At 32.2% G+C, this 21,867-nt stretch overlaps 2 protein-coding genes across 7 annotated transcripts; one reads left to right on the forward strand and one right to left on the reverse strand.

Moving 5' to 3' along the window:
- The first annotated feature begins 6,382 nt into the window (after window positions 1-6,382).
- On the forward strand, window positions 6,383-11,859 carry LOC109182009 (kinesin-like protein KIN-14L). 4 transcript variants are annotated; one of them, XM_019332011.1, is made up of 19 exons: window positions 6,383-6,497; window positions 6,676-6,750; window positions 6,938-7,095; window positions 7,174-7,320; window positions 7,426-7,681; window positions 7,767-7,858; window positions 7,954-8,025; window positions 8,155-8,262; window positions 8,352-8,426; window positions 8,501-8,582; window positions 8,684-8,779; window positions 8,960-9,133; window positions 9,219-9,325; window positions 9,409-9,587; window positions 9,690-9,854; window positions 9,958-10,208; window positions 10,292-10,455; window positions 10,659-11,344; window positions 11,436-11,859. In XM_019332011.1, the coding sequence occupies exons 2-19, from the start codon at window positions 6,693-6,695 to the stop codon at window positions 11,620-11,622; spliced, it is 3,057 nt and encodes a 1,018-aa protein (XP_019187556.1). In that variant the 5' UTR covers window positions 6,383-6,497; window positions 6,676-6,692; the 3' UTR covers window positions 11,623-11,859. The 4 variants fall into 4 exon arrangements, with proteins under 4 accessions (XP_019187556.1, XP_019187558.1, XP_019187555.1 ...); XM_019332013.1 differs by lacking the exon at window positions 6,383-6,497 and having other exon boundaries at window positions 6,512-6,750; window positions 10,659-10,937; window positions 10,983-11,344; XM_019332010.1 differs by lacking the exon at window positions 6,383-6,497 and having other exon boundaries at window positions 6,512-6,750.
- A 153-nt stretch (window positions 11,860-12,012) lies between these two features.
- LOC109182010 lies at window positions 12,013-18,103 on the reverse strand. Of its 3 annotated transcripts, none has more exons than XM_019332017.1 (4): window positions 18,075-18,103; window positions 14,212-14,446; window positions 14,046-14,123; window positions 12,013-13,435 (listed from the first exon to the last, which is right to left on the reverse strand). In XM_019332017.1, exons 2-4 carry the CDS (start codon window positions 14,441-14,443, stop codon window positions 12,189-12,191), a joined length of 1,557 nt encoding a protein of 518 aa, XP_019187562.1. In that variant the 5' UTR covers window positions 14,444-14,446; window positions 18,075-18,103; the 3' UTR covers window positions 12,013-12,188. The 3 variants fall into 3 exon arrangements, with proteins under 3 accessions (XP_019187562.1, XP_019187561.1, XP_019187559.1); XM_019332016.1 differs by having other exon boundaries at window positions 18,079-18,097; XM_019332014.1 differs by lacking the exon at window positions 18,075-18,103 and having other exon boundaries at window positions 14,212-14,855.
- Between the last annotated feature and the right edge of the window lie 3,764 nt (window positions 18,104-21,867).

Here is a 21,867-nt window from a genome sequence, read left to right on the forward strand (position 1 = left end):
TAATAGTATAGATATATTTAAATTTTAACGGTAAATTACATAAATTATTATTATTATTATTATTATTATTATTATTATTATTATTATTATTATTATTATATACATATTAAATTTTAATTGTAAATAATATTTGTATCCAATAGTAATAAAATGAGTTTGATAAAAAGGAATGCTTCTTAAGTGTGGGAGCAGAGCAACTTCTCAAAGTGAGGGGGGTTCCTTGTGCGCAGTGAGCACCGATCTAGTCTCTGTGGTTCATGTTCAGTTGAGTCACCATGATTTACATTTCCCAAATGCTCTTAGGGTTGGGGTTCAACCTTTTGGAAGAATGAGTTTGATAGAAAGTAAAGTACGTAATGAAAACATTATTATTATTATTGTTATTATTATTATTATTTTATTATTATTATTATTATTATTATTATTATTATTATTATTATTCTTATTACTATTATGGTAATAATATCACGGTGAATATTTGTTGGAGACTAAAATGGAGTAACCATATGATGATTGTCAAAATGCCATATTACTCATTAGTCAATATAAATAGATATAGGTACTCAATATAAATATCATATTATGCAATATTATCAATTAATAGGTTTTAATTAATTTCTAGCTTACCAAATAAGATTTATTAATTATTTGACAAATAAAATATTTAATTAATGTGGTAAAAAAGTTTGGGTGAAATAATGAAGTAGGGGAATTATATATATATATATATATATATATATATATATATATATATATATTCATTAATATTAATATTCAAGTATTAATATATTTTATTTTTATTTTTTAATCAATTATTAATATTCATTTCATTTTGTGCATTTTAGTCAGTTTAAAATATTTTTAATTTTCAATCGATTATTAATAGTCATTTCCTATTTCAATTGGCATAAATTTTGTGTCGTTTTTATTCTCAGTTAATAATTATTTTTGTAATATTCTTTTAAATACTATTATTTCACCTATAGACATGCATGTGTGGGTAAATGAATATTCAAAGGAATGTAAACCCATTAAATCTTTCAATTTAAACAAAAGACATACATTTAAAATGTAAAATTTTAAATATAAAATCTATATGCTTATTCGTGCAATTTACTGAATATGTTTATTACTAATTAATTATTTTACCAATTATATTATAAAATACCATACATATTATTACTAATTATGCTATTATGTTATTACCTAATTAATATTTTTTGTACACGATTTTAACAATAGAATATTTAATTAATTGACTACAAAACTTAGAGCGGAAAAATGAAATAGGAAGATTTTATCAATATATATATTAGGTATTATTTCTATAATTAAGTTATAATATTATTAAATCAAAATTATTTAAAATATATAGATTCACATTAAGGAAGATCTTATTAATTTTAGATATTAAAATTATATATTTATATTAAAGGTGAAATTATAAATAATTCAGTTTCAATAAGTTTAGTTATTTCGTAAATTATATATGGTTAGTAATGAATATTTTATATATTAGATTATGCTTATAAATGCTTTATCCGTATTAACCATCACTATATTAGATTAATATATAATTATTTTAATATAATATATAATTAAATATAAACATATAGTTAATATTTATTCAATATTATTATGAAAGTATTACAATTATAAATTGATAATTATAGCTTTGTATATGAAAAATATAGAAACTTAAATAATTTAAATCAAAATTATTAAAATCAATGCGTCTACAGTACAAAATAAATTATACTTGATTTAATAATTAATTATTAATATAATTGCCTAATATAAATTTACAATTATTAATAATTATTCGTGGTAATTATTAGGCATTATAAAAAATATTACAAAATTATTGTTTTAAACAAAGCAATAATACAAAAAATACATATACTACAAAATACAATTTTTTTTTTTTAAAAACAACAATTAAAAACAAATCCATAATAAAGAATGTAAATAAAAAAATAATAACTTTTTTTCGCAAAGATAGAAATAGATAGAAGAGAAATTGTACATTTAATGTCTTGAAATATGCATATTAGTTTGAGCAGCTATTGAACCACAATGATTAAATTGGTGATGAGAGAGTCATCTGCAAGGAAAAAGAGGTATGCAATGTAAAATGAAGACTTTAATTTTTTTAGTCATCAATTCATTGTATTTATAGGTGAAAAATATGAGAATTATAAATTTGTAAGATTTTTCAAAAGGAAATTGTATTTATTTATTTAAGGTATTGCCATAATTAATTTATTATATTGATGATCATAATCAAGTCATTATATTAGGAAGGTTGTGAGTTCAGGTCTCAGTGGAGGCGTTATTAGCTCTTTGTGTTTCAGTAGGTTGAGAAAGTATATGAACAGATACTACAATGTAATAGAGCTAGTAGCATTCAAAAAAAGTCATTATATTAATATTTCTAATTAATTTTATTACTAATTAATTCATAATATAGATAGATAGATTGGTATTGATATTATTATTAATCTTTAAATTCATATAACGCAGAATATATATGAATTTACGTAAATCTATATATAATAGCAAATTGTTATTATTTAATGCTAAACTTTACCAAATTAATCTTTCCATATAAACTTCACACGGAGAATATATATGTTATTTAATGCTAAACTTTACCAAATTATTATTTCCATATAAACTTCACACGGAGTATATATAAAAGTAACCCCCTTCTGTTTCAAATTTACTACTAACTTTTTTACAAATTATTATTAGTATTATTAATTGGTAATTTTTTCCCCTTTTTATTATTACTTTTTTTTTTTTATACTAATATGTGAATGGAGTAACACAAAATCTGAAATTGTATTTGTTATTTATTTCTTCTTTTTAAATAATCATTGTTTTTGTGTTTTACACAAATTTAGAAAAAATCAAATATAGTGAGATTTTTAATAGGTTAAACAAACACTCTACTCAAGTTGATATATATATATATATATATATATATATATATATATATATATATATATATATATATATATATATATATATTGATTATAAAAATGCTGTAAAATGAACTCTGTTTGTTAAAAAAAAAAACATAGAAACTTGAATGACATGTACAAATCTCGAAATCAACATACTAACTCTAAGTTTCAGAAAATCTTACAAAATTATCAAAATTACCGTCTTTATCATCCTCGGTCGCATCTCTACAATCTTCCATAAAAACTAAACCAATAAGGTTCTGTTACAAATGCTCTTCCTCCTCAATTTTCTTTTGTGGAAGCAGAGCCTCCTTAAGTATCTTCAAACTCATACCAGACGATATAAACTGCAAAATATATTGAAGTACGTGAGAATATAGTTAAAAAAATGTAGAAAATTCATACAAAAAGAAAGCAGAGAGATGAGTCTGAGATTCTTTGATTGAAGAAGTCCTTGTATTTATAGGTAGAAAATACTAATTCAAAAGGAAAGTATAATAATTTATTTATTTAAGGGAAAATATAATAATTTATTTATTTAATTATTATTATTTATTTAATTTCCATTTGACATTTACTTACCAAATAAGTTTTACTACAAAAGTTTTGGGGGGAAAATTTGTTAGGAGGATTTTACTTTTATATATATATAGATTGTTAGTGTTAATAGTCTATCGATCAAATGATGATTAATTGATTCAATAATAACACTGAGTGATTAATTAGGAATATATGAAGGGAATGATGAATTTTTGTTTTATTGTTTACTCTTTATCATTGTGCCGGCAGGAACTAACTACCAAATGTCATGTCCAGCTTGCTAATGGTGGGGAAAACAGTAACACCAACGAACCTCAAAATCATAAAAGAAGGGACAACTCCTTCATCCTAATATCCCTACGTTTCGACAACGGCCCTTATTTTTTGGGTATGCCCAGGGCTTTTACCATCGAACACAGTGACTAATTCTTTCGCTGAATTGTAGGTATCTTTTTTGGATGAGACAGCTGGCCTAGAGATTTAAGACTACTCCATTCTCAAAGTCAAAGATCGAACTCTTGACCTTTGGTTAAGGATGAATAAGTCCATTCCCCTCAACCATACCCTCCAGGTTATAATGTCACTTGATTGCTATATGTGTTTTCGTCAAGTTTGGATATTGACGAGGGAGAGGTAAATCGCATAATTTTTATTTATTTATTTATTTATTTTGTATAGTAGGGTCGATCCGAACATCAGAGTTTCATGATTACATCATAAGCCTTTTAATTAAATTTTACAAATGAAATCAAGGTCAATTTTGAAATTGTCTAGGATATATAACTTGAATTGGAAAATCATCCCATATATATGTTACAAGATTTTAACATATATATGGTGTAATTCGTTTTGACATTTGGAATTGTCAAAGTATTCCTCCCAAAAATGACGATATCAAACTGTAATAATTATTATTACTATGTATATACAGGCATATACTTATAAGCAATATAGATATTTTGATAATAGATACATACATGTTAGTTTTACATATGTCAGCGATTATAATTAAGTTTCAATGCTTTAAGTCATTATATAAGTGAAGCAATTAAAGTATGCTACAATTATTTTTTTAAAAACCAAACTTATCATTTAAATTAAAGCATAGTCTCAATACAAAAAGAAATTGAAGAAAGCCAACAACAAGGACCATGTTGAGAACGAGTTGCTCTAGCTACAATTAAAGTAATAACTTAAATGTATGCTACAATTATTAAACTTAAATGTTAATTTTTTTTTTTTTTTTTTGGAAAAGTAATAACTTTTATTAAAATAATTGTTCAATACAAGTAGGAATCACAGATAGTTAACATAAAAGACCAGATTGTGAACGAGCAGCTCTAGCAAAAGTATGAGCATACTTGTTCGCTGATATCGGAATAAAACGAATAGACACTGATTCAAAGTGTCGTTTTAGAATTCGGCACTCCTCTAAGCTACAACCCGCATATGAAAGATCACGTGCCACACCATCAAACCACTTGATTACCATATGACAATCCGAAAATATAACCAAGTTGGTTGCTCCTCTTTCTTTAGCCCAAGGTAATGCTTCCTTTACAACCATAGCTTCAACAAGTAAGACATCATTCAAGCATCTTATAGAGCCATTTTTAGCTGCCACAATCTCCAACACTATTAGTCATATAGGCACCAAAATATGCATCACCCAAATCTGTTAATTTTTTTTGGGTATGCCTAGGGTTTCCACTGTCGGACACAGTGACTAATCTCCTCACTGAATTGTAGGCACCTCTTTTGGGTGGGACAACTGGCCTGGAGATTTAAGGCTGCTCCATTCCCAAAGCCAATGATCGAACCCTTGACCTTTGATTAAGGATGGATGAGTACCCAAATATGTTTTTTTTTTTTTTTTTTTTTTTTTTTTAGAGAAAACCTCGGGTTAGACAAACCCCAATATGTTAATTGTTAGTCCTTCAAATTAGAAAATTTCATTTTGAAAAAACTCATCATCAATATATGAAAATGGAGTTGTAAAAACACAATTATATATATATATATATATATATATATATATATATATATATATATATATATATATATACCACGCAATATGTCGTCAAGAGAGGATGCGAACGACCTGAGGCTGTCCAAGACGTGTAATTCAATATGAGAGTTCTTTTGAAGGTGTGCCTAAAAAGCCAGCACAATAATTAATTTCTCGATGAATGTACCTAATAATGCATTGCCATTTCTCGTCCATTTCTAATGAGTTTGACAATGTGCCCGTATTTTGACCCTCATGTTCTCATACATTATATTTTTAACGGCTAAATAACTCAAATAATAAAAAAAATCTCACCAATATGACTTGCACAAGTCAAACTCATGATATCGTTTTTAATAAATTTAGGGTAACGTTACAAAATTATAAAGTCAATCTAATATATAAATAATCTTTTTTTTGGTGAAGCTAATATATAAATAATCTAAAATTATATAATTAATCAATATCTGTTTATTTTTAAATTAATAAGTTACAAGTTTGATTTTTAAATCTCTTCCTAAGGAACACTTTATGCAAAAAATCTGTCATATATATGCAAAATTGGATTGGATTAGATTTCTTACTAATAAACATTAATTACAGCTAACGTTTTATTTTTTTAAAAAAAAAAATCCCAAATATAGTAATGAAAAAAGATCCTGTGTGTCAATAGGTAGCGATTGAAATCGGGTTGTGGAATCGGACGCTCCAGATTACCCATCTCTGCTGGCCCCACCAAATTGAATTCAAATTTGAGAACGTAACGTTACGCTTCCGGAGCCTCAGGCTCGGTTCCGAACCTAAAATTTCCCCCCATATCCCAACGTTAACAAGAACAGTGTTACCATCTTCAAGAAAGAAAAGATTTCACCTTTTTATAGCACAAGTACCCATCTCTTTCTCTCTTTTTGCTCGTTCGGAAATTTAGGGTTTAGGGTTCATTTTCCTCTGTTTTACCGGAGAGATAGAGAGAGAGAGAGGTAAACACTTGGAACTTGGAAGTGTGTTCTTGATTAGTTTTCTCTCTCTGCATCTTTTGTTACGTGTTTATATTTATACACAGTGTATAGTTATTTATGGAGTATGAATCCTTAAATGAAGAGATTCTTGGAAGATTTGTATTCTCTGGGTGTCTAAGTGTTGATTTTTGAATAGCAGAAAGATTGGATTTTTCAATGGGGGATAGAGGGAGACACGAAATCGACTTGGCTTCAAGAAAAGCTGAGGAAGCAGGTTGGTGATTTAGATTCATGCCATTTCTTCTTCATTTTCTCTGGCTAAAATGGCTGTGATTGGTGTCTGTTCACTACTTTTCTTGATTATTAATCATTTGATCCAGAATGGGTGTAGAGTTCTTGATGGTTGCTCTTGATTACTGAACACTTGTAAATTCATCTGTGTTTTGCCAATAAATTCGCAGCGCTGAGACGATATCAAGCAATCCACTGGCTTGATTATTTAGAGGGGCCATTGGGGATTCCAAGCCAGGCATCTGAGAGAGAGTTCCTTGCTTGCTTGAGAAATGGCTTGATTCTTTGCAATGTGATGAACAAGGTTAAGCCAGGCTCAGTTCCTAAGGTACATTGCCTTTCTAGTGTGTGCAAATCGTCCTTTATAGTCATTTCAGATTTTCACTTGTGCTTGTTCTTGTTTTAGATTGTTGATAATCACTTGCCTTCACAATCAATCATCTGGGATTCTCAGCCATTGCCAGCATTTCAGTATTTCGAGAACATTCGTAACTTTTTGGTAGCTGTGGAAGAGTTGAAATTACCAGCTTTTGAGGCATCTGTTTTCAATAGGGTAAATTTCATAGCATTGTATGTTGATCTTCGAATTCTATTAAATCCTGATTTACAAAGAGTGATAGTTAATCATTTCGGGGATTTTGGTCCTATGCCTTCTTAGGATAATATAGAGGCAGGGTCATCAACAAAAGTCGTTGATTGCATTTTGGCACTCAAAGCATATAACGAATGGAGGCAATTAACCGGAGGCAATGGAATTTATAAGCCTCCGAGGTCTCCACTTGCTATAAGTTCGGTTGGGAGGATCAATGCACGGGCTCCAGTTGTAGTCAATTCTGATAGCCGGAGGCGTTTAGACATGTCAGTTGGCTCTCAGAAAGAATTAACAGCAGAAGTTGATGCCAAGAATCTTGAAGGTCTCTTTGTGCTTATCTTCTTTGTATATTCCCCTATCAATCTAAATGAAAGGTAAAAAAGAATGAAACTTTCTTGCACCTATAGGTTTAATTGTCAAGTGTCTGGCAGAACGAATGGTCGACATGAAAGAAAACGTCAATGATGACATTTTCACTTCATTTAATAGAGGCAGTGTGGTATGTCTATTGTCTAATACTCTAATCCTTTTCATAAACTTTCTTGGATCTAACCGATATATATGGTGAGATATGAACAATTTTTCTTTGAACAGAATCCAATCGACTTATTCAGCAAGATATTGTCTTGTTGTGTTGAGGAAAAACTCCAGAACAAAGCTCCGCAAGTAAGCTGGTTGATTATTTATATATTTTCAATGACAAATGGATTCATCTTTAGGCTTTTTAGTAAAGATACTTAACAGTTGGAATCTCAACTGTTGCAAGACAAACTAACGTAACTCCTGTTCTTCTAGAAGCAGTTGAATCCGGATTTGTCAAACTGCTGTGATGAGACACGAAACCCACAGGCACCCTCAACGTATACCCCCCTTCAGGAGTTAACTATCCCCGGGAATCAAAAGGTATGTTTTTATCTTTCGTACACATTAAATGTACTTACATTTGGAATATTTGCATGATTTTGGGATTTTTTTTTTTGGGGGTTTTACAGGTTTGTAGAGCTTGTTTAGGAAAAGGCAAATGCACCCATTGGAATCAAATTACAGTGCATGAAAAAGAGCTTTTGGTAAGCATTTCTCTTTAATTTCATATTTAATTTTGGACATTATATTAGGTTTGTCTAATATTGTAAGATGGCAGAACCTTAAGGTGTTATTATCAAGTGCAAAGAGAGAGCTCAAAGACCTGCAATGTCAGTTACAAAGCGATCTTAAACTACTTGGTACGGTTTGGAAACTATTGCAACTTTTTGTTCTGGACACGAGAAATATGAAATATCATCGATACCCATCATAACGTGACTTGATTTTACGTGATTTTTAGCTGATCAGGTCCTCGAGATCTCTACATCTGCTCTTGGATATAAGAAGTTGGTGAAAGAAAATAGGAATTTATATAACATGGTTCAAGATCTTAAGGGTATGTCAATAACCAGTTTCATCTTATCCACTGCTTCATATTATTTGACTATTTCCGGGCACTTCTTCCATATGTTCAGATTATTAACTGGAAACAAGCTCAAATTTCTTTGCTTTCAGAAAATATCTGCAAAAGAGCTTTTCTTTAAGAAGTTCTAAAATCTTTTTTTCGTATTATTAGGGAGTATTCGAGTTTACTGCAGAATCAGGCCTTCCTTCCTTGCTGATGCAAAAACTGCGATAGATTTTATTGGAGAAGATGGTTCTCTTGTGGTAGTTGATCCGTTCAAGCCATATAAAGATGGAAGGAAAAGCTTTCAGTTTAATCGAGTATTTGGACCAACCGCTACTCAAGGTTACCAAAACTACATTTCAATGCTTTGTTAATGCAGTCTAGTTCATCTTTCATTAAATTAATCGTTTTTTTTTTCCTCTTGCAGAAGAGGTTTTTGTAGACATTAAGCCTCTTATTAGATCTGTGATGGATGGTTATAACGTATGCATTTTTGCTTACGGTCAAACTGGATCTGGAAAGACATATACAATGGTAAGGTTCAGAAATTTGGTCTTTTACTGTACAGTTTTGCTCGTGTTCTTAGCTTTTGTATTGATATTTTGCTCTGTTGACAGTCTGGGCCTTCGGTTCGATCAATGAAGGAACTGGGAATCAACCAGTTAGCCCTCAACGATCTCTTCCACCTCTCGTATCAAAGGAAGGGAATCATGAATTACAACATTTCTGTGCAAATGGTTGAGATATATAACGAGCAAATCCGTGATCTTCTTGCAGAAGATTTGTCAACTACGAAATATCCTTTTTCACATTCGCAAAGTTTTCAATTTGTTTCCATAGATGCATTCATAGAAGAAATGCATTGATGATTTTTTTGAATCCTTCACTCTGACTTTACATTAGAGATTCGTAGCTGCGTGAGTGACACTGGATTGGTTCTTCCCGATGCTACTCTCCTCCCCGTGACATCCAGCGAGGATGTTCTTAGCCTGATGCAGTTGGGAGAGGTGAACCGGGCTGTTGGCTGTACTGCCATGAACACCCGAAGCAGTCGCTCTCACAGGTTTTTTTTTTTTTCTCACTGCAATTGAGCTTAGCGAAGTAACTGAGTAGTAGTACTAAAGACCTGACATGTTTGATTCGATGAAAATGCCTCGATTTTGTAGTGTGCTGATTGTGCATGTGCATGGCGAAGATACGTCTGGAAACAAGCTTCGGAGTTGCCTCAATTTGGTGGATCTGGCTGGGAGCGAGCGAGTTGATAAATCAGAAGTTACTGGGGACGGGCTCAAGGAAGCACAATACATCAACAAATCGCTTTCTTGCTTGGGAGATGTTATCACGGCTTTGGCACTGAAGAACTCTCACATCCCTTACAGAAACAGCAAGCTCACTTTGCTTCTGCAAAACTCGTTAGGTAAGAAAGCTTGCAACTTTTGCTCGGTTTAGCCACTCGTGAGGAGGAATCACGAGATGAGTGTTTTTGATGTGGTTGTTCAGGAGGACAGGCGAAAATGCTAATGTTTGCTCATGTGAGCCCCGAAGAGGAGTCTTTCGGGGAAAGTTTGAGTACTCTGAAGTTTGCTCAGAGGGCGTCGAGTGTTGAGCTTGGCGCAGCTCGTTCGAATAAAGAGAGCAGCGAGGTTATCGAGCTGAAAGCTCAGGTAAACTTGAGATGATCCACTCGAGGTTCAACTTTCAACTTTTTTGTGGTTATGGTAAATAGATGAATTGAAGTTGAAGCAATGTTGAAAAACTCGCTAGGTGCCCTCTAGGCGCCTGTTACCGCCTAGAGCGCCTAGGCGCCGATTAATCGGCGTTTAGGCGCGATTTTTGCAACACTGAGTTGAAGCAATGTGTGTTGTAGGTTGAGAGCTTGAAGAAGGCATTGGCCAACAGAGGAGCGGTCGCTTCTCAAGCTATGAAACCACCGAAAGAAGCCAGGACACCACCACCGCCTTTACAGAAGGCTCGAGCAGGCAACGAGAGGACTACTCCACAAACCAGGAGGTTGAGCACTGAAAACGTAGAAAAGACCACGCCTTTGGTGGTGAGCACACGCCCCAGATCACGAAGGCTAAGCCTAGAAGGGCCACGAGGCGTTGGTGCTCCTCCTCGAAGTCCTATAGGAGGAGGATCTTCTCCTTCTGCTGTCAAAAACCACGTTACACCTCCTCGAAGTCCTATACGATCTGCTGCCAAAAACCAACTTACTCCCCCTCGCACCTCGCCTGTTTCTGTTTCTGCTTTCAATATCCAACTGCCTCCTCGAAGCCCGACCAGTTCAGCTTCCAATATCCTTTTCGCTCATCCTCGTAGTCCAACATCTGCTGCATTGAAGAACCGAGGAGCAAAAGCAGCTACCCAACTTCCCAAAACACCTGAACCAGCAGTGGGTTCGTCTAGAAATGAAGCCTCCTCCCGGGGGATCTTAACCGAGTGCACTGTTTCTTCATCGCTTCAAACGCCTGCCCTGACAGTCAGAAAGACTTCTCAAATCAGAAAATCTCTCCGGACAACCATAGGAAAGCTCATCAATGGATCCGATAAAAGGTGAATCCTCAAAGAATGCACATCTCTCAAGTCTCGCCACACTTTTACTGATGCTTTCATGTCTTCTTTCATTCTTGGCGTGAAATTGCAGGAGCCATCGTAGTAAGATGGAGGAAACCGCAGCAGTATCACCATTGAAAGCCGCCATACGAAGCAGCCTAAAGGATGCAAAGTCGCCACTCGCTGCTTCTAGTGCAGCAAGAACACTAAGAAGGCAATCACTAACCGGCATCCTTCCACCCGAGAATTCAAGAAGATCTTCACTTGGCTGGAAATAACCAACAACTGTTGTATTATGAATGAACCAACTGAGATTTTTGCTCTCTTCTTGGTGGCATCACTTACATAGTTAGATTCAAAGCTAACAAAAATAAAAAAAATCTCTTCTTGAGTTTTGTATTAATTACTACTGTATTATATAACACTGGAATATTATTAGAGTATTAGTCCTTTTACTTGAACCTATAGTTCAAGTTGAAAAAGCTTCTTCTTTTTAAGCAAAGTTTTGAGCTTTAGTCTTTTGACCAATCTATATTACTGTTTGTACTGGGTAAATTCTGCCTTATGACTTTAGTCGATAAAAAAAACATGAGAAGGTAAACCAGCATAGGTTGTCACTCCCACTGGGAAATGGGAAACAGGAGAAGAGAAGAATATAGAATACGTTTAAGAGAATGCAATCTTTTTATTGTTTTTATACACTGATGTACACAAAAGGCAATAATGTTTCATTAGTCTCTACAATAGTTACTGTTTCTCTCTGCATAGTAATATACAACAACACTGAAAAGAATGAGATGAATGTATGGCAAAATCCCAGAAATGAGACAAGATAAGAAAAAAGTTACTGACTTTGATGATTTCTTTTCATGGCAATGGTGTAGTAATAAGCACGCAAGAGGCGTTTCCGAAACCTCCCAGGATGCAGCCTCACATTCTGGCGATCGAGGTAGATCTTCTTGGTGAATTCCCAGCCCTTCTTGTTCACGCTATCAGGGTCTGTGAGAACAGCATCGTTGCTGTCATATTCATCGTACAACGAGCTCTCGTTCGGGAGGATTTTGTAGCCAATGTACCTCAATCCCATCTTCTTTGCTGGCTCGCCATAGTAAGCCTCGGCTGCCCAGTCTGTTCCCAGGGGGATGATTTGGATGAAGACAGACTCGGGGTTCAAGAAGAGGAAATGTGTCATGGCAGCCCCGTGAACTCCAATCATAACATCGCTTGAGTTCAGAACTCTGTAAATTTTCGCGAGCTCTGTGGTCCTTGCAGGCCTCAAAACTTCAACTTGGAACCCAATTTCTTCAGCCATTTTAATCAACGAGTCCTCGTTAAGTATTGCTCGTGAGTCGTTCCTAGCAACTATAACCAGCTTAGGTGACTTCACGTTTTGCTTCTTCACCTTTATCTCGGTTGAGGAATTTGATTCTTCCTCTTCCTGAATAAGGCCTGTAATTCGAGGGAGATAAGCTCGGTCTAGCAGCTGCCTAAAGTCTCTGATGCTCTTGTTCCCTTTCATCAACGAAGAATCGATGGAGAGCTCATCATGGATCTTTAAGCCAACTATAACTTCAGGGAAGCAATGGGTTCTGTTATCTCGAAAATCCACTGCAGGATACTCAGAAAGGCGAGAAAGGATGTTTTCGTACTTGGAAATCCACCAGCTATGATATTCAAGGATGACAAACACAACCTTCCTATCGAAACGCTGAGAAGTGATGTAGAGAGGCAAAATCCCATCGTTGAATTCGTGATACACATTCCCAGTATACCCTCCCGTCGAGAACACAACAGCAGGGACATCATGCTGGACATCACACGCGTGATGAATCCCAGAATCCTTCTTGTTCTTCACAACAAGATCTAATTCATCAATCGTGTCCATCACACTCGTTTCCCATTTCCTAGTATAAGGCTTGATCTTTTCAACTGGAACCGCCTTATCGTTGTCACCAGACAAGCCCAAAATGTATCGGTTATGACCATAGCTTCTGTAGAGGGCAATTGAAGATGAAGCGGGATCTGTTCTTACATCCCCTTTCATTATACACACATCGGATCGAAAGCTACTTCTGTCACAACAAATAGTACCTGCAAAAAGATCAATTTTTTTAAAAAAAATGGCATAAAACCAGCACTTGATATTGCTATTATACTGTTCCATTACTATTCCCACAGCTTCCCTTCTACAAATACAAGAAAACAAGAAAGTTCTCCTAACATGTAAACCTGGAAATGTACAAAAATTTGAATCCACTTTCAGATACTATGCAATAATGATGAAATTAATCTACAAGGAGAAACTTCCAGCTCATTGATAAAGATGGCAATTTCCTTATTAGCTTCATAAGTGACACAACTTCCCACAAAAGGTACCTATCTAGGCCCTACATCTCGACCAGACAGGATAGTAGATGGATAAATTATGGTAAACATGGGCTCAATGACTCAAAGGTGACACTACTGTTACAGCCAAATAATTTTTGGGGAAAAAAAATAGAAATATGGATATATGCTAATGGTAATTGCATACAAGAAATATATGGAAAAATAGTTGCAGATGTACCCAAAAAATAACATGAAAATCATCCATCTTCAGACCAAAAATAGAGGGGTAATTGAAATAAATAAGAACACACACACACATACAAACACAGAGATTTAAGCTATGGAGTGGAGAAAAAGCAGAGAGAAAACTAACCATTGGGGGCAGAGGAACAAAGGGAAGCATATGAATCGATTTCAGAAGCAAGTCCTTCACCCTCAAATCCAAACGAATCTGCACCCACACATATTTGTCAATAAACAATCAGAAAACAGGATAATCTTACAAGCAAATGGAGCAGAGAGAGGTGAGGTGAGCTTACACAAGAGAGAAAAAGTAGGGGGAGAAGCACTGAAGAGATGAGGTGCAAAGATAAAGCTGCAAGACAAGAGAGAGAGAAAGAGGATAAACAAAAGATTGGGCTTTGCTCTCTTGTTATAGCCACTGTTCCCCCACACCAAACCCAGAAGGTGGTGATGAGATTCATCTTCTTCATCACCATCAACCAACCCTCCTTTCTTCACCAGCAGATGATTTCTCTGGTAGTGCACCATCCTCCTTCCTGGTCCTCGACCACCCTATATATATGTACACAGAGAGAGAGAGAGAGAGAGAGATAAAAGAGCTGTTTTTGTATAGAAAACGGAGTAAAGGCGAGAGCTTTATATGCAAAAACGCATATATTTCGAAATGGGTTCGTGAGATTTTGGTTCAGAGAAGATTGTTCCGCGGTGTTGGGTATGGGGCGGAGCAGAGGTGTTTACAGGAAGAAACACGCAGAGCGAGAGGCGGCGGGGAGTGGGTAAAGAAAGGCATAGAATGGACAGAAGTTCATAGATTTCTCTGAGGCATTTGCGTGTATTAATGGGAATAGGAATGGGAAGTTGAAACCTGGTACTGGGTTGGCTGTTGTCTGGCTTCTGGTCTGGTCTTTAGGTCATATTCGGTGGCAATGGATTCTGTAACCTCTTCCTTGCATATACCACCCTACCAGCTTCCAAATATTATTGTCAAAAATGGCAACCCACCAAAGTTGATTAGACGGTTGATTCAGTAACTACAATATTTTAACTTTGACTCTTATTTTAGTCGCGATTTATAAGTCTTTTTTATTTGAAACGATTAACTATGAACAATTTAAATGGTTTCTCTTTCTGGTTCTTTGCTGACTAAGATCACGTACTTGTAAAATTTATCATTACACACCCTCCTATAATAGACTCCAAAGGTCCCCTACATCCCGACCTGATATAATTGAGCATCGTTAAACAAACCTTTATTACTTTTATACTTTCATTACTTTTATACTATCTTTGATGAAACTTGATATCGAGTCTGTTTTAAAACTTCAATCATGTAACTAATTGAACTGGTCAAAATTTTCATTCTTATTTATAGTAGTTGGAATTATTTATTTTGTTCTGTAAATATATAATAATATATTAAAAGTAGTGTAAAAATAATTATGAAGTGAGGAGAAGGGTCATTATTCATGCCTCATGGTGTAACATAACACGTTTAGTGCGTCAGGGGGAACATGGATTTACCAATTTTGGATTTTTTTAATTTTTTTTTTTTTAAATTTTAGGTTCGAGAAATACGCGTAATATAATAATGTAATATATACCAATAGCATAGAGCCTCAGAATTTGCGTGTGGAAGGTGAGAGAGAGACCCGTTGCTTTTCAGAATTTGCTTCCACCTTTGGACTGCTTTTTTCTTTTAATCATCTAACTATTTTTCAATTTTATTATGTAAAGATTTTTTTAAAAAGTTGACTTTTAATCTTCTAACTTTAGTTAAATAATTTAATTTAGAACACCAAAGTAATTTTACTAAAAATTATCATTATTACATATGAGGATGTTGCAAACATTTTTAAGTATTCAAAAAGTTTTTTTTTTTTTTGAAAGGAAGTATTCAAAAAGTTGAATACTAAAAATATAAAAATCCAAAGCTAAACTTTATATAAAAGAAATTATTATAGTCAAAACACATGAAATTATCAGTATTTATTAAATGCTTAGTTAATCTAACAAAATGGTGATTCAATTCGATAATAACTCAAAACAAGTTACATTTGAAGAAATTTATACTTTATGAATCTCTCTCTCTCCTTTTTTTTTAATCCAATAAATTCATAGTGGTTATATGAAGATGTGCACTTATAAAACACATTTTTGTGAATCTAACTGATAAAATATCATATGAAAATAAATCAGTTTAGGTAAAGAGATAAATTTAAAATTTTGTAATTATTAAATTAATTAATTGATTTTTTTTACACATTTAAAATTTTGTAATTACTAAATCAATTAGGTTAGATTTTCTTCCACCAGGACTATGTGGTCTAATGGTATCCGGGTTGGATTTCCATTTGGAAGATTATGAGTTCAAGCCTCAGTGGAGGCGTTATTGGTTCTTTGTGTTTCAGTAGGTTGAGAAAGTATATGAACAGATACTACAATGTAATAGAGCCAGTAACTTTCAAAAAAAAAAAAAAAAAAGGTTAGATTTTCTTCCACATCTCAAAGCTATTCACCTTTCCATTACTTAGCAATTTTTAAGTGCACAAAAAAGTTTTATTCTTTCATGTGCAGAGAGAAGACGATCAGAAGGCATAGATGTTTGTGTCGGGCATGAAAAGCATTAATGTTTTTAACAACGTTTGATTAATATAATTATCCAAACATGTCTCTAAAATAAATAGCAATATACATTCATAAAGCAATGGCCAACACAAATCTAGGCATCAAAGCCAACACCTGCGGCGTCTTGGCAATATTTTAATGTAGTTATATTATTAGGAATCTAACCATATTTTATTTTATTGTAAAAAATTATTTTCCCTTTTAAATTAACATCCTAATGTTTACAGTTTACTTGACGATAATTTTTCTTTTTTATATTTAAGTTATTTGCATATTGTAAGTTGTAATACTATCCTACTTTAAAAAGTTAATTCATGGCACAATATTTCAGTTCGCCTTTTCGTAACAGTCTATTAATCATTTTAGTTTGAATTGATTAGCAATAATTTAATAAGTAATCTAATACGTTATCTCTTTGTGATCTTTTACTGGTTATGGTCATGAGACGATTTTCACCCATAATAATATAATATACATTTAGATAATGGTTAATTGGTTACGTTACAGATCTTTTTTTTTTTTTTTTTTTTTTTTTTTTTTTTTTGTAAATCACAATCACAATAATTATTTATTTGAGATAAAATGAGGATAAGAGCGTATACCTTTGAATTTAGGTTGGCACCTGTCATTTTCCTTGACCTACATTTTAAAACTTCTGAAAATATTATTGTATATACCCTTTTACAAAATAAACATAAAACAATAAAAATCAAGATTGAAGTAGCGTCCAAAAATGAAATGCTAACTAACAAATACAGGTATACGTTTATATGTTAAATATACAAGTTAGTTATACAAAACTAAAACAAAACATATATTTTTTTTTGAATGCAAACAAAACATATATTTAGTCAAATACTTAATTACTCAAATAATGTTAACAATGATTGTCAAAACGGTCTCGGTCAATTTACCCGTTTAACTTAATTTTTAGGTAAGTTAGGTTTGACGCTAGGCTGGACCCATTTAATTGCAGGTTACACATGCCAATGTTTGTAACCCACTACCATCTTACTCTCAAATTTATCGAAATATATTTTGTAATTTGATTGATTTGTAATTTTGTATTAATATTTAAAAATATTGTGTATTAAAAAAAATTCAACTCTTAACATTTTAATTAATCAAACCCTAATAGAACTAATCATGCTAAGAATATTTCTTAAACTTTATTTGTACAATTATATATTTATGTTAGTTTATGTCACTATCTGAGGATATGCACATGATCACTCATATAGTCATATGTAATAATAACTCGCTAACGATGTTTTTGTATTTTATTACAGTGTTATATACTTATATCTTATAATAAATGATTAATTGTGTTAGAATAACTTGACTACGGTTTATGTGAATTTCTCCGAATTATATCTACCTTTTCGTTTATTTGTATCTAAAAAAAAATCAAATGGAAACTATGCTAATGAGCAGGTCTTGGCAGAGCCTTATCTAGTCTTTCCCAAGGAACCTTCACAAATAAAGAACCAAAATAAAATATAAAGTCATTTAAACTAACATAATAAAAAAGTATATATATATATATATATATATACTACAAAGTCAAAGTATTATCATGTAATTAATTGCTAAACGTAATTTGTGAAAATTGCTAAAATTTTAATTAGAATTTATTGGCATGAGCACAATATTCAATACTCAATAGCCTTATAGCCCCAACCCTAAATTTTAGTTTGGTAAATCCTACCCTTAAGTTACTTGACATAATAAATTAGCCTGACATTTATGTATGTATATATACATAGTAACCTTTTAAAAAAAATAATAATAATTCAGGTATTTTAGTTTCGCCAAAATACATTCCGGATTCCATGAGTACGTTAGCCCCTTATAAGGCGCATAAGAAGGTAAATTAGCATGCCCAACTTCAAGATCCAATACCACAAAATATACTTTTGCGAACAAGAAATTCAACCCAATCTTTGTTCATATATGGAAGTCCTCTCCATATTGGGGGATTTGATAAATTGCTATTAGCTAATTGTGTTAGTGAGTTTGACTAGTCGATAGCATTAGCTGATTGTAGAATGATGTTTGGTAAATTAACTGTTATCTAATAACTAATTTATTTTCTCAAAAAGCTTATCAAAAAAACGGCTTTGAGCAATTTTTTGAATTTTAGCATATTGGAGAAACAAGTTGTTACAAAAAACTGGTTAACCAAACGTTCATTGGTTGTTTAACCAGATCAAACAACTAATAGTGATCAAACAAGTCAAAATTAGTTGATAAGCTAACTATGTTATCAAACAATGTCAAAATGTAAAAATATTATTACATTTTTCTTCAAAATATTACACTTTCTATATAAATAATAAATATTTTATTCCTATTAATATTACATTTTTGAGTATAAACATTACATCTGATATTGACCCGACTCGTTCTTATGCAAGTTTTTGCTAAAGATTAAAAATATAAAAAAATTTCCTCGAGCAGATCTTAAGAAAAGATATATATAATAGAATATATATAGTAGATATATACACTACACGACATTACATTGCACAGATCCCCACTGCCTCCTTTGCAAATTAGAGTTGGACCGCAAGGTGGCAGAGTCACATGACTACATGAGACAGTTTCCCCTTCACTTCACTGCACGTGAAACCGTAAAACAATTTGGATATAAAATAATAATCATATGATAATAACAATAAGAAACTGGAAAAAAAATTAAAAGTACATAAAATATAATTTCTTATGTGTGTGTATCATTAACATATGAACAATGTTCATGTATTGGTATTTGATAGAATAATGGTTTCAAACCAGGCCACTTTAAATAAGTTATTCATTGTTCAATCTAATCATTTGAGTTTAGTGCGAAAGCATCACAATTTAGTCTTATAGTTTAGTTCAAGTATCACGAGTTAGTTTACATGTAACGACTGATCAATATTGCAAGAACCGGTTAATAAACTAATTTAAATAAGTTAGGAAATTAAGTTCTTATTTTTATTAGTATTTTATAGGATATTGGATTCAAACTAGTTTAAATAGGCTATCGGGTGATGACTTTTGACATATAGTATGACTCTAATACCAAATTAAAGTATGTGTTTCATCTCAACTAAAGGTATAAACTAATAGTTAGATTGCATATTAATAGTTATATGCTCAATACTCATTGCTGATCAATGATCATATTTAGATGGTGGAGGATAGGTTCTTTAATTGTGAACTGGTCAACCTATTAAGGACAAACCAGCAATTAGGAACAAGCTATATATTAATTTATTTATAGTACATACTATACGAGAAGGAAGGAATTTTTGACTCTGATCTATCCTATTAGACCGAGCAATTTTTTTCGGAGAATGTAATTATTTTCACTATTTTTTACAAGTTAATTACATATCATTAGTATTAATGCATAAACATTTATAATTGAATTAATATATTATTTGGAGGAATTCAAGATATTTGGTGTCATATTCGTAGACTTTGGTTACAATGATTAATCAAGTGTTCAGCTCGTGAGTCACACGCTGTATTTATGGAATCTGTCAAATCTTCTCAACATATATTTGTGGAAGTGTTGTCTGTGCTGCATGATTTTTAACCACACTTAATAGACAACGGTTAAAAATCATTGTTTATGTGTGTGACTATCAACAATATTTAATAGACACTATTTTTTAATTATTGTCTTTTGTAGAAAAGATAACAGCTAAAAATCGTTGTCTATGTGCGCGACTTTCGACATTAATTTCAATAATATTCTAGACAACGATTTTTAACTATTGTCCTTTTTAAAAAGACAATGCGTAAAAATTTTACTCAAAATCAACAAATTTTAACCATTGTGTAGGTGCATTTTTCTTATAGATGCTGACCACTTGATCAGGAGCGTCCAATGCTCTGATGGTGTTGGAAGATGTTGAATTGAAGCCTCTATCATATCACAAATACGACACCCTAAACATTCGGATTGTTTTGACTTTTACCAAAAGAATGGCCCCCTTGATCACGCTTACCGCCTTCAATCTTTGACGACTTCGTTCCAACTTCCAACATACTACAATGGTATCTATCTATATATCTTGTAAAATAAAAATAATTCAATAGTCTTAATTGGTCCCCTTCAGAGTTACGTTGCTCCCTCATATTTAAGTGGCTTAGATTTGATATACTTGAATCAATGTATTTTGTTATTTTTTATTTTTGGTTGAACTCTATTATTTATACTTATTCTTATGTTAGGACCTTATGTAATTATTAACCAATTACCATTTTTTAACATATAATTAAGGAAAATGTATTTTTAGTCTTTTAATTATTTTATAATTGCATAGGAAAAATTTAAAGAAGAAGATTATCAATTCTCTGGTCTGCATATGAAATATTGAAATTGAAAAGATTGTAAAGAACAAATATAATAAATTACTAAAATATGTATGTACTTTAAAATCTTAATGTAGTTTAATAATTTGTTACTCTAGGGTAAAAAAAGTGTAACAATTTAGAAAATTAAATTGTATATTGTAACTACGAAAAGTTATAGACTACAAATTAATAAAGAATAATTGAGATGTTAAAAATATAATTTATTGTATAGTTTAGTTATATAATCTGCTCCGTGATATGTATGGGCAGGGAATTGCCCATCACCCCGTGGCTCCAAAATGTCTCTTCATTTCCATATGAGGGTCACATGCATGACTTTTTTTTTTTTTTTTTCATTTAAAAACACATATTATTAGTTTGCTTTATTTGATTTACAGAAAAACTTGTCGTCGTTACTTGAAGGTGTATTTTGAGTAAAATTCGTTTTATAATTAAATTGTCCATAATATTAGTTTGCTATTGCATAAATGACTTATAATTTACTCTTTTTCTTTCCGGCGTAAATGTGAGACTAACATAAAGGCAAAGAATAATCCCATCCACTTTTTATGCACAAATTGAATGATATACCAAGTACATTATAATATGTTCAAATTAAATTAAATGACTTTTTGGTGAAGAGAAACTTCAGTTACTCTTAGATAAAGGGAGAGATATTTTGAGTGTAGGTAGTAAATCTGTTCAGCCCAAATTGTTCATGATTCACAATGCACATTGTAGTTTATTTTATTTTATTTTTGGTGTACCCAGGATTTCTACCGTTGTACATACTAATCCCGTTGCTGAATTGTAAACTTTTATTTTGAGTGAGACAGTTGACTTGGAGATCACATTGTAGCTTATGTATGTCCATATTATATATTTTCAGTTAATATATTATGTACATATAGTTAACAAATTATGTACCTTTTTGTTGTTAACAACAACTTAACATATTATGTAAGCAATTAACATAT

This window comes from Ipomoea nil, unplaced genomic scaffold, assembly GCF_001879475.1.
Source record: "Ipomoea nil cultivar Tokyo-kokei standard unplaced genomic scaffold, Asagao_1.1 scaffold1043, whole genome shotgun sequence".
Taxonomy (NCBI): domain Eukaryota; kingdom Viridiplantae; phylum Streptophyta; class Magnoliopsida; order Solanales; family Convolvulaceae; genus Ipomoea; species Ipomoea nil.